At 43.4% G+C, this 13,431-nt stretch overlaps 1 protein-coding gene across 3 annotated transcripts in view; it reads left to right on the top strand.

Moving 5' to 3' along the window:
- Positions 1–13,431, top strand: part of exoc6b (exocyst complex component 6B) — a 133,224-nt gene that overhangs the window by 80,568 nt on the left and 39,225 nt on the right. For 2 of the 3 annotated variants that reach the window (XM_039821573.1, XM_039821570.1), the window contains one exon: positions 2,736–2,765. The exons of the other annotated variant lie outside the window; for it this stretch is intronic. In XM_039821573.1, coding sequence (XP_039677507.1) covers positions 2,736–2,765 — 30 coding nt within the window. The remainder of the gene's footprint in view (positions 1–2,735; positions 2,766–13,431) is intronic. 3 annotated transcript variants of the gene reach the window in all.

The raw sequence follows: 13,431 nt of genomic DNA, 5'->3' as shown, positions 1-13,431 counted from the left end.
TAAGCTTACTCACCAGTCTGCCTGCATGTGAGCGTGAGACATCACAGGGCAGGACAATCTGCTTTAGTTCGTTAGAGTATCGGCTTGTAACGGGTTAGAATCGTTAACATGGGGCCCGTTAAGCTCATTTAAGGGCGAGCTGGTCAGCAGCACCAGATTATACAACGACTTAAACTATTGACACTACAGCCCGACTGTAATGACATTATACACTCTTATCAGGATCAGTATAGAGTGTATTGCAACGTGTAGACGATTCATCAGTCTATTATTACATATAGTATATTAAAGGAATAGATCCGATGTTTTGAAGTGTGGTTTGCATGAGCTACTTCTCCATAGTCAGTGCGTCGGCTACAGTAGATGGCGGTCGGCACGGCCCCCAGGATGGAGGAGCAGGCGGGAGTACCGACATGGAAGCTAAGCTAATGTCCTTCTGTGGACGGGGGCAGCAGCTAAACGTATTTTAAATATCTAAAAAAAAAAAAAGTCTATATCAGTTTAAGTGTTCGCTATATTTAGGATATTTTCACCACTTTACCTTGCTGTCAGATAGCCCATTATAAAGGGAAACTAAACTTCATATTCGTTTTTTAGGTATATAAAACGTGTTTAGCTGCTGCCCCCGTCCACAGCAGGACATTGGCTTAGCTTCCGTGTCGGTACTCCCGCCTGCTTCTCCAAACCGGGGAGCGCGCGCCGACCGCCGTCTACTGTAGCCGACGCACTGAACTCCTCTCAACTCTCTCTACTGACTCCGTACTCTTCATTTTTAACCTCGGCCCAAAAAAACTGAATTTTAAAGACTATATTTCAGCAATCAGCTATGGAGCATCTCTTTCCTTTCTTCCTTTATGTACACTGTCCAAAGCACATGATCCATGTTCCCACTGCCCGGTTTAAAGCACACGGACAGTTCTAGGAAAACTTACAATATACGCAAGCATGCACATCGCTGCACACACACACACACGCGCAGGTTTGTGGCACTATCTTTGCGGGGACCCGTCATTGACATAATGCATTCCCTAGCCCCATACCCTAACGTTAACCATCACAACTAAATGCCTAACCTTAACCCTTACCCTCATCCTAACCATAACCTAATTCTATCCCTAATCCTAAAACCAAGTCTTCACCCTCAAACAGCCCTTTAAACTTGTGGGGTCCAGCATTTTGGCCCCACAAAGCTGTGGACCCCACGAATATAGTTAAACAAACACACACACACACACACACACACACACACACACACACACACACACACACACACACATACACACAAAAACACACACACACATAGAGTCTTAAAATGATTGCATGCACAGATTTGGTCAAAGTGGGTCACAAGGCCATAAGGCCACACACACAAGGTGGTCGAGCTAAGTGTTTTCCAGCACTCCTAAGAAGCTTTTTCTACACCCCCACGAGCCCCGGACATGACCCCGTCACACACACTTTAACACACATACACACACACAGCGGGGCCTCCTAAGTAGATCAGATGCTATGGATCTTAAAAAGCTGGGTGGCATGACCTTCTGAAACAAGAGGTGATCATATAAAAGAGTAAAGTTACACAGAAATGAATCGGATACTATTGAAGGGAGTAGACTAGACAGGACGAGCATGAATAGAAATGTACTTTAGCTACTGCTACTATTAGCGCCGCTGCTGCTACGACTGCCTCCGCTAGTACTACAACTACCTCTGCTGCTACTAGCATTAGTACTATGCAATAAAACTCTGCAGTGCAGTCACGACCGCGAGGAGCAGCAAGAGGAGATTTGAAGTGGAAGACGGATATTGGAGGGAGAATAAGGGATTGTTTTACATTTGTGTGACCTGTAAAAAGTACAGTCCAAAGTGTTATGCAACTAACAGTCAGCACACTGAAACTCAATACACACGCGCACAGATCGTTGATTTGTCAAAATGAAGGCTCACCGTGACACAGCAACATTCTTGCAGTCTGGCGCTCTGTGTGTGTGTGTGTGTGTGTGTGTGTGTGTGTGTGTGTGTGTGTGTGTGTGTGTGTGTGTGTGTGTGTGTGTGTGTGTGTGTGTGTGTGTGTGTGTGCGCGCGCGCGCTTATGCGGTCGTTTTTTAACAGCTCTAAATGTAACTAGTTGGAAGCAGACGTGTGTGTGTGTGTGTGTGTGAAGAGAGCTCAGCGGGCTCACATTTCTTCAACAACTTTAGAAAGGGGTGTATGGTTCCAGTTCTCACCGGAGCGGGAAATGTTGCCCTGTCCAAGAGCTAATAATACCATTAAGAGTTTATTGCTAGCCTAGGAAGGCATGAAAAGGCCCCAGGGGTGAAAATGATCATGTGAAAATTAGAAAGGAAATTCTGGATTCTCCTCTGACCATAGTGCTCTCAACTTTTTTTTATGGCTTATAAGCTCCTTGATCAGTTTTCTGCTGTGCGGCGAGAAGGTTTTGGCGGCCCGCTCCTTCCTCTGTGCGTCTAGGACTTAACTGCGTCGTCCATTCTGCTTTCAGCATGTCGGCAACAAAAGTGGACGAAGCCAGATTAGCATCATCTCAAGGGTCCACGTGCAATAAATACTTGAGGTGGAAAAAGGTTTTTTGTTTTTTGTTTTTTTCCAAGCAGTTGTTGCACTGCTTCAGAGTTCCCTCAACTTTTCATGTCTCCCATTAATAACACACAAGGTTTTTATTGTTTTTATTTTTGCCATCTGCTAAATTTCCTGGTTTATGTTTCTTACCGTAGGGAACACCCGTAGAACACGCTACCTTACCGGTGAGTATCTGGGTTGTTACGGTAACGGAGTGATGTTTACCAATCCCTGACTGACCTTGTTAACCCTTCAATTTTGACCCCAAATCCCCCACTTTTAGAGTTTACCCAACCAGCATGTGAGATGACCAGGGAAGTGAGTGCTGCACGTTTTGCCTGAATCTGTGTTCATGTGCCCAAACATTTGTCCCAACCAGGGAGGGAAATCCTAACCAGCCACTTGCCCAGCGCTAAACAAATTTGTCTGCGTTGAGGATAATGCACCAGAAACTTTGGCAGGTTGCAACATCAATGCAAATCATTTTGGCTGTCTGCTCTACACTAAAACTTAAAAATAGTTAAAGGTCCGGTGTGTAACGCGTTTTAGTTGTTCATTATCAAAATCTGTGTTGCCCGTGCCACAAACGTGTCCTTTTTTCATGAATATTTACCTCCACCATCAATTCCAAGTATTCCTTTTGGCTTGAAAGTTCACATTTGCATTCGCAAGAACTGGGGTAGACGCTCCGTATTCATAGCCTCGTGAGACCGCCCTGATCTGGCGAGCTCCAGTTTTCCACTCGCAGATCAGTCTGGCATCTTGAGACAGAGAAAATTTGGAGCCGTTCGCCAAACGACCGACCAATCAGCGTTGGTTACGAGGCGGGTTTAGGTGTGACGCCACAAGAAGCGACTGTTCAGTCTAAACAACGTGGCGGCTTCCACGGATGAGATGAGCGTAGCGATCGCAGCAAGTTTTATCCGAATTAGAAAGTATTCCTTCACTGAAAGAAGAGCAAAAAAACAAACAAAAAAAACGGCACTGGAGGCTTTTCTCGGAGGAAAAGATGTTTTTGATGTTTCGGCAAGAGTTTGATTTGATTGGTTGATTTGGCCCGTCTATCGCCAACTATAGGTGGTGATAGACAGATGGTTTATCCAATCAGCTAACCAGTATTTTCGCCCCTTCCCAAAAGTTCTCCAACGGAAAGTTCCCAGATGGATATGCCGAGCAAATGCGAAGCAATCCATCTGGCGGAGTCAGGTTACCACATTCATGCGCCATCTTGAAATACGTTAGCCGGTAAGGGACATACAGGACATACCGCTCCGCCTTTTGCGTTTTCTCCGTCAGATGATCAACTCACAGGTGCTGCTAATGGGTATCGTAGCTTCGCGGCCCCGGCGAGTTTGAAGAAGGAAACATGGAGGACCACACGTATTCCAAATCCAAATTTCAGGAACAGGAGTCTTCTTCTTCTTCGCCCAGAAAAAGAAAAAGGATATTGAAAAGAGCAAGAGACCGGCTTTTTGGAGCATGAAGGCTACCGTAGCTGTAATACGTACTTTGAACTGCGTGGCGCGAGAGAGTTGATTGCGATATATGATCTCAACGCTAGATGGGAGAAATTCCCACACATTGGACCTTTAACGTTCAAAGGGATACTTAAGATCTTTTGTGTGGGGTCGTTTTAGGTACTTATCCCTAGTCGGTGTATTTCAAACTAACCGATCGATGCAGGGAGAAAGCCGAAACGAGGTAAAAGAAAACAGAATCAGCGGAAGAAAGGAAAATGCAGCAAGAGATGGAAATAAAGAAACAAACAAAGTAGTTTATGAAGGAGTTTATCAAAGTGAAAAGTGGATTTAAAGGGAAGAAATTGCATAAAGACTGAAAAATGTCTCTTATTGTGGGACTTTGGTGTTTTAAAGGGTTATTTCGGATTCACCAAAGTCACACAATAGCACCAACAAACTAACCAATCGAGACAGAGGTAGAGCAGCATCTGCCGTGTTCTGCGAGGTAAAAATGCTGTTTTTATCAAAGGAGTCTGGTGGCTTTGAAGAGAGCAGAGGTAACTGCTTCAGTTCCCCATCCTAAAGGGCTGTCTGACAGCAAGGGAAAGCGCTGAAAATGTTCAAAATATAGTGTACACCTAAGCTGATATTGATTTAAATTTTTTTTTGTGTTTTTTTAGGTGTCTAAAATGCGTTTAGCTGCTGCCCCCGTGCACTAGGGGTGTAACGATACCTCGATCTGGATCGATACATCGAACCATTGATGCTAAGTGAAAATATCGATACAGATCATAAACTTTAAGATGCGCCTTAAATATAGTATAGTTTATTTATTTTTTTTATTTAAATGTCTGGAAGAGCTCAGTAATAACATTTAAAATCATATCGTATTTCAGTTGCTTTTTGTAAGTTGATATAAATGTAACTGATTGTGTTAAATGGGCTTATGATATTGTCTCGTATCGATCGCAGGCCCCTGAATTGAATCAAATCAAAATCGCTTGGCGGCAGACTTAGTGATATCAGAAAATATCGCATCGTTGTCGAAAGAATCGGCATGATATCGTATCGCGTTATAAAACCTGTGATTTACACCCCTGTCGTCCACGGCGGTACATTGCATTACGACCGCCATCTACTGTAGCTAACACACTTGACTAAAGATGGATCGATGGATCTTTTATTGTCATTGTGCTCAGAGTAGAATACAAATCTGTTTTTGGCAGCTCTTTCAGTAGTGGGCATAAAAAAAAAAAATTTGCATCAATAGAACAATGGAGAAATGGCTCATACTGTACAATCCCACTTCAAAAGATCTGAACTATCCCTTTAAGACGAGAGCATGTCTGGTGCCTGTATTTATCGTCATTAATGAAAAAAAAAAGGTATTTACCACTCGTTACGCTAGACAAAAAAAAATAATGAATTTCCAACCCTGGTATTTGTTAGATCACATGTGGTTTTAAGTCTGTGGAGTGAAGTTGCTTGCACTGGCTGTGTGTGTGTGTGTGTGTGTGTGTGTGTGTGTGTGTGTGTGTGTGTGTGTGTGTGTGTGTGTGTGTGTGTGTGTGTGTGTGTGTGTGTGTGTGTGTGTGTGTGTGTGTGTGTGTGTGTGTGTGTGTGTGTGTGTGTGTGTGTGTGTTTGTGTGTGTGTGTGTGTGTGTGTCAAGGTTACATTCAAAGAGAAAACCCCCAAAAAAGTCCAGACTTCATTTTTGTGGTATTTCTTGAGTGACACTAACAAATACCTGCTATAATCGCAGTAATCTGGGATTGTCCCACAAGACTGAACCTGGATTCGCTCCCTTTTTACGGTGATTCGGAGGGTTGACTATGTGAATTTAAGTCTCAAACACATAAGTAGATTCCCATTTCATTTTTTTTTTTTTTTCGTTTTCCGAGTCATAAATCCGAATACAGAGCTGTGTTGTCGTAGCAGCATTGAACCCCGGGTGTCGCACGTCAGTATCCTATATTTTTTTATTTATTTTTTTGCTGTGATCCCACCTCTTGACTTTTGGCTGCCCTAACTTGCTGTTCCTTTGACTGACAGGTTTCTGGATGGACAGCGAGCATATTATACACCGTGTCGAATCCCTTCCAGGAGTCGTGAATCAGTGCGTTATGGCGTTGCGGAGCAGTGACTTTTACCGTGCTGTCGGGTTTCTAACTCGACCTGCTTCCAGCATTATGAGGCCGAGGCTGTATTCAGCTGGGAGTGCTTCAAAACAAACTGTGTCCAAAAGTGGGAGGTGCATACTTTTTGTGGGGGGAATGCAAATCAATCTGTTTTTACTCTGATCGATTTCACATATGAAGGTTCTGGTCGCTCTAGCAAATGTTGTCTTTTGAGTCTTTTCATTTGAAGTTCTTGATTCAATTTAGTGCAAACAAGATCTTAATAAAGCCTCGCGTATGCCGTATCTTAAGACTGAAGACCCATTGTGTTTATTCAGTGTGTATTCAGGTACTTGGAGAGCGCTGCCTCGGTAAGATCACCACAGCATTCGGAAATAACTTGTCATTATCAATGCCGATCGATGGTACAGCTAACTGAACAGGACCGCTGGTGTAGTGTGTTTAACCACACACAGACGGATGAATTTACCCTGAAATTACTATGAGACCACATCCCTTCTTTTATTTATTTATTTTTTTTTTTAGACCACATACACATTTCAGTAGTTGTATTAAGTTAAACAGATTGTTAGAAGTTTCATTCAACTTGTTTAGAGACCCTGAAAATCTTAAAGCTGCACTAATCAATACGTTTCAGGGTTCGACATTAAGGTTTTTTTTTTTACTTGTCCGGTGGGGCGAGTGAAAAAGAAAAAGTCTACTTGCCCGAAGTCAATTTTAAAGGGGCTCTAAGCGATGCCCCTACAACATGACAACACAACATTTTTTTGTCACAGCAAACGTCTCCTCACTATCCGCTAGCAGCCTGTCCCCTGAACACACTGTAAAAAAACACAGTCTCTGTAGACAGCCCAGGCTCCACAAACACCAACAAAAACGAACCGCGCCAACCTGCACCACCAAACATAACAACAAAGTGTTCCAGCCAATGACCGACAAGAAGCATTTGGTTGAGCCATCACCGCAGCAGCGTTAGCACGTCGGCTACTTCCACAGTGCGCGTTCGTGACCGTTTCAGGAAGCACGGAAGGGAGGGGGAGGGGACGGGATGAGGAGGAGGGAGGGGCAAGTGAGCCTCCGTTTTGTTTGACAATAATTTAAACGTCAACAAGAAGTGACGTCCCCCAACATCGCTTAGAGCACCTTTAACTAACCACTTGTTTTAACTAAACAAATATTTTCAAAAGCGTTGATAAAGCTTTTTAAACGCCCCAAAACAGTGTCAGAAACGTTAAAAAAAGATGTCGGGGAATGAACGTCAAACCTTAAAAGCTCAGAAAGCATAAGAACGTCAAAAAAACTAAATAATAATTCAAAAGCGTCGAGCACCAACTCAATTCTTGATCGGCCAACGGCACATTCAAATCAAATCAACAAGCATTCTCCGACGAGGGCAAGAGAACGATAACGTAATTTATGATACGATGATGCCCGAACCTAGCCTGGATGCCAGCCGAACTTAGCCCCGCCCACAACATTTGAGGTCGGGACGTTCGGTCTGGACTTGATCCGTTTTGGAGCAACTACGCTCCAACCAGAGCTGTTCGGACCAATCAAATTGTCAGGGCGGGCTTTATACGATGATGGACAGATGATCAACAGTAACGTAATCAACCGCGTCACCAAAGAGCGCTTGGGTTGAATTCGTTTACAACAAAGATGGCTGCCGCTGGAGAATTGAGATGTGTAGATTCCGCCATCGCGTCTGTTATAGAAGATATCGACAGCGCATTCATTTTAAAAGAGGAACAGAGAACCGCGATCAAGGCATTGGTCGTCATTTTTGCCGTCCTTTCTACGACATACGTCACATGCTCCGTTGCTCTGATTGGTTCTAGGTCTATCCAATTGAGTGCAGAGGCATTTTCTGTCCTGGTTTGGTTGAAACACGCCTCCATAATCACAGCCCAGTGGAGCAGAATCAGACTCATATTCGGACTAGAATCTGAGTGTGACGACGTCAGGCTAGCCCGAACGGGCAAAACGGGACCCTTATTGTTGGACCCTGCTTTTAAACTAACGGATGCGATGACTATGGGTGCTGTGAGTGGGTTCACTCGTAGTGACAGACCAACAGATGATCATCACCCGACTCTGCCGTAGATCGCAGCTCTATGGTGCGTTTTAGCGTCTTTCAGCTTATTGTTTTGTCTTTTTCCAGCCTGCAACTCTCACCGCTCTGATTGCATTTTGTTCAGCCAAAATAACGCCCTAAAATCCACACCATTTAAAATCCTTATCCCATAGTGACTGGTCCTTTTTAACCCATAAAATCTGACATTACAACAAAAAAAAAAGTGATTTTCTTTTTGCCGCCTGAAACTGTTGTGAGATATATATTTATCGATAATTGTACAGCGTACTTTTGCATGCCGCCCCTTTTTTTTTTTCTCAAATCTGGGTCGAGTGGAAAAAATAACGGTGGTCGCTATTGACGTTACCTTGGATATTTCAAAATGGCAGGTTTGCGCAGGATGTCCTGTCCAATCAGTGCTCTGCAGTGGTTTAACGCCACCTTCTAGTATCGGCTCAGCTCGCTTGGAGGTTTGACCAACTTTGAAGTACCAGGTACTATTGACAATGTATGCTAATAAAAAAAAAAAAAAGTAGAGTTCTATTGACAATGTATGCTAATAAAAAAAAAAAGTAGAGTCGTGCCATAACATGCAGTGGAAATTCAGCATAAGTTAGGGACTAGATAGACTAGAAAATAGGGTTGGGCATCGTTTGGATTTTAACAATTCTGATTCCGATTCTTCCTTTCCATTCCAGTTCTTATCGATTCCGATTCTTTGAGGGGTGGAGTTCAAGCGGGTCACGTGCCTATTTCAGGAAAGGAAAGTTTTATTTTTGATTCAATTGTGGTTTGCGGTTTTACAGGGCTTTTTCTATGTAAAATAAAGCCACACTAGAGCGCTGCTTACTGCACTCCAAGGCTGCAACACAACAAGCGCCTGGCCCGCTTCGGATTCGAAACCAAAATCCTCCAAACGATTCCATTAAAGAAAAAAGCGATTCTACTGGAATCGTAATTTTTGAACCGATTCCAAGTAGGAATCGGTTCTCGATGGCCAACCCTACTTGGAAAAACTAAAAGAGAGTGAATTTTTGACTCCAAGTGAAAGTCAATGTGGCTCTGTATCTGCTGTATGTGGAAATAAGCAACTGTTTAATAACGGTAACACTCTGATATTAAATATCCACTGTTTATTTAACTCCGGTTTGGTCTCTAACAACACCTTTAGTTGAAAGATGTTCCGCTTACTCATCAGTCTGTTGCTAACTTTCCCTGGAAAATCAAAGTAAATGTGGGGAAAAAAATAAATCGATCGGATAAAAAGATTTCGCGGGCCACTATCACATTTGCGTGTAGTCATTTATTTCAATAAATGTAACCTTAAAACCTTTTCAGCTCCTAGCCATTGAGGCAGACAGAGCGAGATGTGTGCGTCTATTAGCATAATTCACTGTCATTCTCATCTGTCTGCATTCCTTCATTACTCCTCCTTTTCCTTCCTCTTCCCTCGTTCATTCCTACTTCTTGATTATTTACCACCCCCCCCCCATCCTCTCCGCCTGAGCCGTCCCCATCCCCATCCTTTCCCCTCACCTTTTTCCCTCCACCTCGCCTGCTTTCTTTCTCTCTCTTTCTGTCTATTTGTTCAGCCGTTAGCAGCTGAGTAGCTTTTAATGAGCTCTTTGATGAACGTCTCTCGTTAGCTGGGAGGAGGAAGGGGTGGAGGAAAGGAGGGAGGGAGAGGAGGATTTAGGAATAGAGGGAGTGAGAATGGAGACGAAGCATCCTTCCTGTCTTTCTCGAACTCACTCCCTCTTTAATGTTCAACTTTTTAGGCTCATCTTTTTTCCCTCCGTTCCTTCCTTCTCTGCTCCTTCCATCCTCCGCTCATCTCCACTTTCTTTCCTTCCGTCAGTCTGCGCTGCTGTCCACCCTCGTGTTTTCTCTTTCCTTGCCTTTGATTCCCTTTCCTCTCCTAAACTTTTTCTTTGCTTTTCTTTCCTTTCCTTCCCTTTTCCTTTCTTCAACTCTCCTCACTTTTCCTATCCTTTACTTCGCTTTCCTCTCTCTCCTGCCTTCTCTTTTGCTCACGTTTTCTTCTCCTTTCCTCGCCTTTCTGTTCTTTTCCGTTGCTTTCCTTGCCTGCCCTTTTCTGACCTTTCCTTTCACTTCATTTGTCACCTTTTATCTTCCTTTTGCTTCCCTCGCCACTCCTTTCATTTCTTTTTCTTCACCTTTGCTCAACTTTTTCCTTTCCTTTTCCTCTCCTTTACTTTATTTTTCTCACCTTTTCTCAACCCTTTCCTTTCTCCTATCTTTCCTCCCTCCCTCCCTCCCTCCAGTGTGCCCCCAGGCTAATGGTTCCCAGTTGTCTGTATTGAACTCTGAGAAAACACCATCTCTGTCAGACAAACCTACGTGTGTGTGTGTGTGTGTGTGTGTGTGTGTGTGTGTGTGTGTGTGTGTGTGTGTGTGTGTGTGTGTGTGTGTGTGTGTGTGTGTGTGTGTGTGTGTGTGTGTGTGTGTGTGTGCGTGCGTGTGCGTGTGTCAGCGTCAGCTAGCTAGCTTAGGTTCAGGATATGTAAATAGAATTAGCCAATTTCACGCTCAATCTCACCCTATGATAGTTGACCCCTGGGGGTTGTGTGTGTGTGTGTTCAGAGGCCAGTGTCGTATTGGAGGATATCCGGCCAGTCGTAGGTGTGTGTTCCGCGAACATATGTGCTCGCACGTGTGCGCCGTGTGTGTAATTTGATTTCCCTTTGAGGTGAAGGCTGCCTCTTGAATGAACTGCGCTCCAGACTCTCTTTCCTGAGGCTGACCTCAGTTCACTCGCCGCTACAATGGGATCTTTCTGCCGCTGTCGGGTTTCTTATATAAGCTGAGATTAATTGTATGGATCTCCGAGGGGAAACCACTTTATTACAGCAGCAGCCGAGTTGAGCCGCTGGCTGGAACAAAAAAACGGAGGAAATTATATTAAAGTATGTCACCAAAATAAAAAATACTTAATCAAATTGTACTTCTTTATTGTTTAATTTCCTAGACATGGTATTCCGGTAAACAGTGTTTCTGTCACTTCACAGTCTTGTTCCATTCATTCATTTGTTTGCATTAGCTGGTGGTTTTAATCTCCGCTGTACTGCGAACTCGACTGTTGACCTCTGTAAAAAACATTAGCAAACCAGGATGGGCTGAAGAACACGTTAAAGTTCAGATAAGAGTTTTATATATATACTTTTCTTTGCCACATATTCATTATTAAAACCGTGTTCTGACTGTCACCATCCTTGTCTATCTCAGACTGACAGGAGCATCTGCATAGTTTTACTGTATGTGCCTGAACACACTCCCAAAACACAATATTTAGGGCAGGAAAGAAATTGGCGCAGCCAAATTAATGTGGGTTAGTTGGTGATCTACTGCAGCTGGTGAGGCAACAGTTAATATGACGGCAAGGCGGGAACATGCTAACGCTTGTCAGTCACACTACCTCTCAAACTTCTTTCTCTTTTGTCTTTACTGTGCTGTACAGTCCAGACTGGCATTTGTGTGTTCTCACGATTGTACATTATTCCATTCATTTGGATTGATGGATGGATAAATACTTTATTGATCCCACCACCCCCCCCCCCCCAAAGGGAAATTCAAGGTCCCAGTAGCTTGAAGACATCACACACAACATACACATACATCACAAACGGGATGATAAAATAACAAATCCACATGAATAATATGGACAATAAAAGAAAAGATACTAAATAAAAAATCCACATGAATGTACTAAGGGATGTTTAAGCATGAGACGCTTGCAGTGACAGGACAGGGACCGACCCTGTGATTCAGTGTGTATGGTAAGGTGCGCTATGAGAGTGTGTGTGTCATGGTGGTAGTGTAAATACGTCCAATAGGGCAAGGATAAAGTCTAGAGACCAGCATTAAATATGGACAATATAAGAGAATAATGTAGACATAAAAACTGTAGCAGTGCAAGGATAAAGTTTAGAAAAAGACAGTATATTACATATGGGCATTATAAGGGAATAAAGTAGACTATATGATAGACGCAAATCAACAGTCAATATAAGAGGTTTGAAGTAAGGTTACAGCCATTATTGCAACCCGTTGTGAGTGGCTCTCAGCGTCAGATACCGACGCAAAAATTCCCCTTTAGCATCTGTATAGAACGCACCGGGCAGAGCAGCAGCTCGACCGCGGCCCCGTAAGATGACGTAGTATTAGGAGCGACAACGATAGCGAGTAGTAGTTTTGAAAGACCAATATCCGGGAGGGAGACAGGTTGGGGTGGTGGATGGGTCAAACAACACAGGACTTGTCACTGAAAGGTACATTTTGTAATCCCCACCCACGATCTTTTCCTTAACCTAACTGTCCCGTTCTTGTGCTCGCATGTCAGTTAAACGTACGCCCCGACCCAAAGCGTCAAAAAGCGAAGCCCAGAGTCCCAACCAACCGCGTCGTAAAAAAAAAAAAAAACGCCAAAGGGGCTAAACACTAAAGGAGACTTTTTGCGTCCGTAACGAAGGTCTAACACACCTGACCAATCGTCGCTTTTTGTCGGCTTGGAGTGAGAATGTGTTTATTGATGAGGGAGGGGAAAAGCTGTCGAAGCTATCACGCTTGTTAGCTTAGTCGCTAACAGGACAGCATAGGTTCATACAGTTTATACATGAACGTATTTGTACCATTGACTCCTGTCTCATTTCTTTCTGCAAACTATTCCTCCCCCGACAGTCTGTTAAATATAGTTGGATGGTGCAGCCCAGCTACAGTAATAAGCTAATACGATAGCTGTTAGCGCTGTTAAGACGGCTTTCTATTGGTTAACGACGCAAATTCTCACGTCAAAGTTAACCAAAAGTTGATGTGTTCAACTTTATGCAGGTTTGCTTTGGGCTGCTGAGCGAATCCACACATTTCAGCAATTCCATTGGAAGGAATTGATTTTCCCCCCTGAATGTTGCTTTTCATATTAATGCAAGAGGCATAATCCATTAACATGGATTGGGTTAATGGGTAAAGAAATGAACTTGAGAGTCCCTCTTCTGTAAAAGCGAATTTAGAAGTTTGAACACACAATGGACTGTTTTTAAATCTTGATTGCAAAGAACACAATTCAAGTCGAAGCACACAGTGCACAGATTTTGTGGGCAAATCACATTAATAAAGTATTCACTGTGACCAAATGACACACAGGAACATAGTCACATATGT

Source organism: Perca fluviatilis, chromosome 14 (genome assembly GCF_010015445.1).
Source record: "Perca fluviatilis chromosome 14, GENO_Pfluv_1.0, whole genome shotgun sequence".
NCBI classification, from domain to species: domain Eukaryota; kingdom Metazoa; phylum Chordata; class Actinopteri; order Perciformes; family Percidae; genus Perca; species Perca fluviatilis.
The sequence above is the reverse complement of the archived record's forward strand: the minus strand, read 5'-3'. Positions and strand labels throughout refer to the sequence as shown.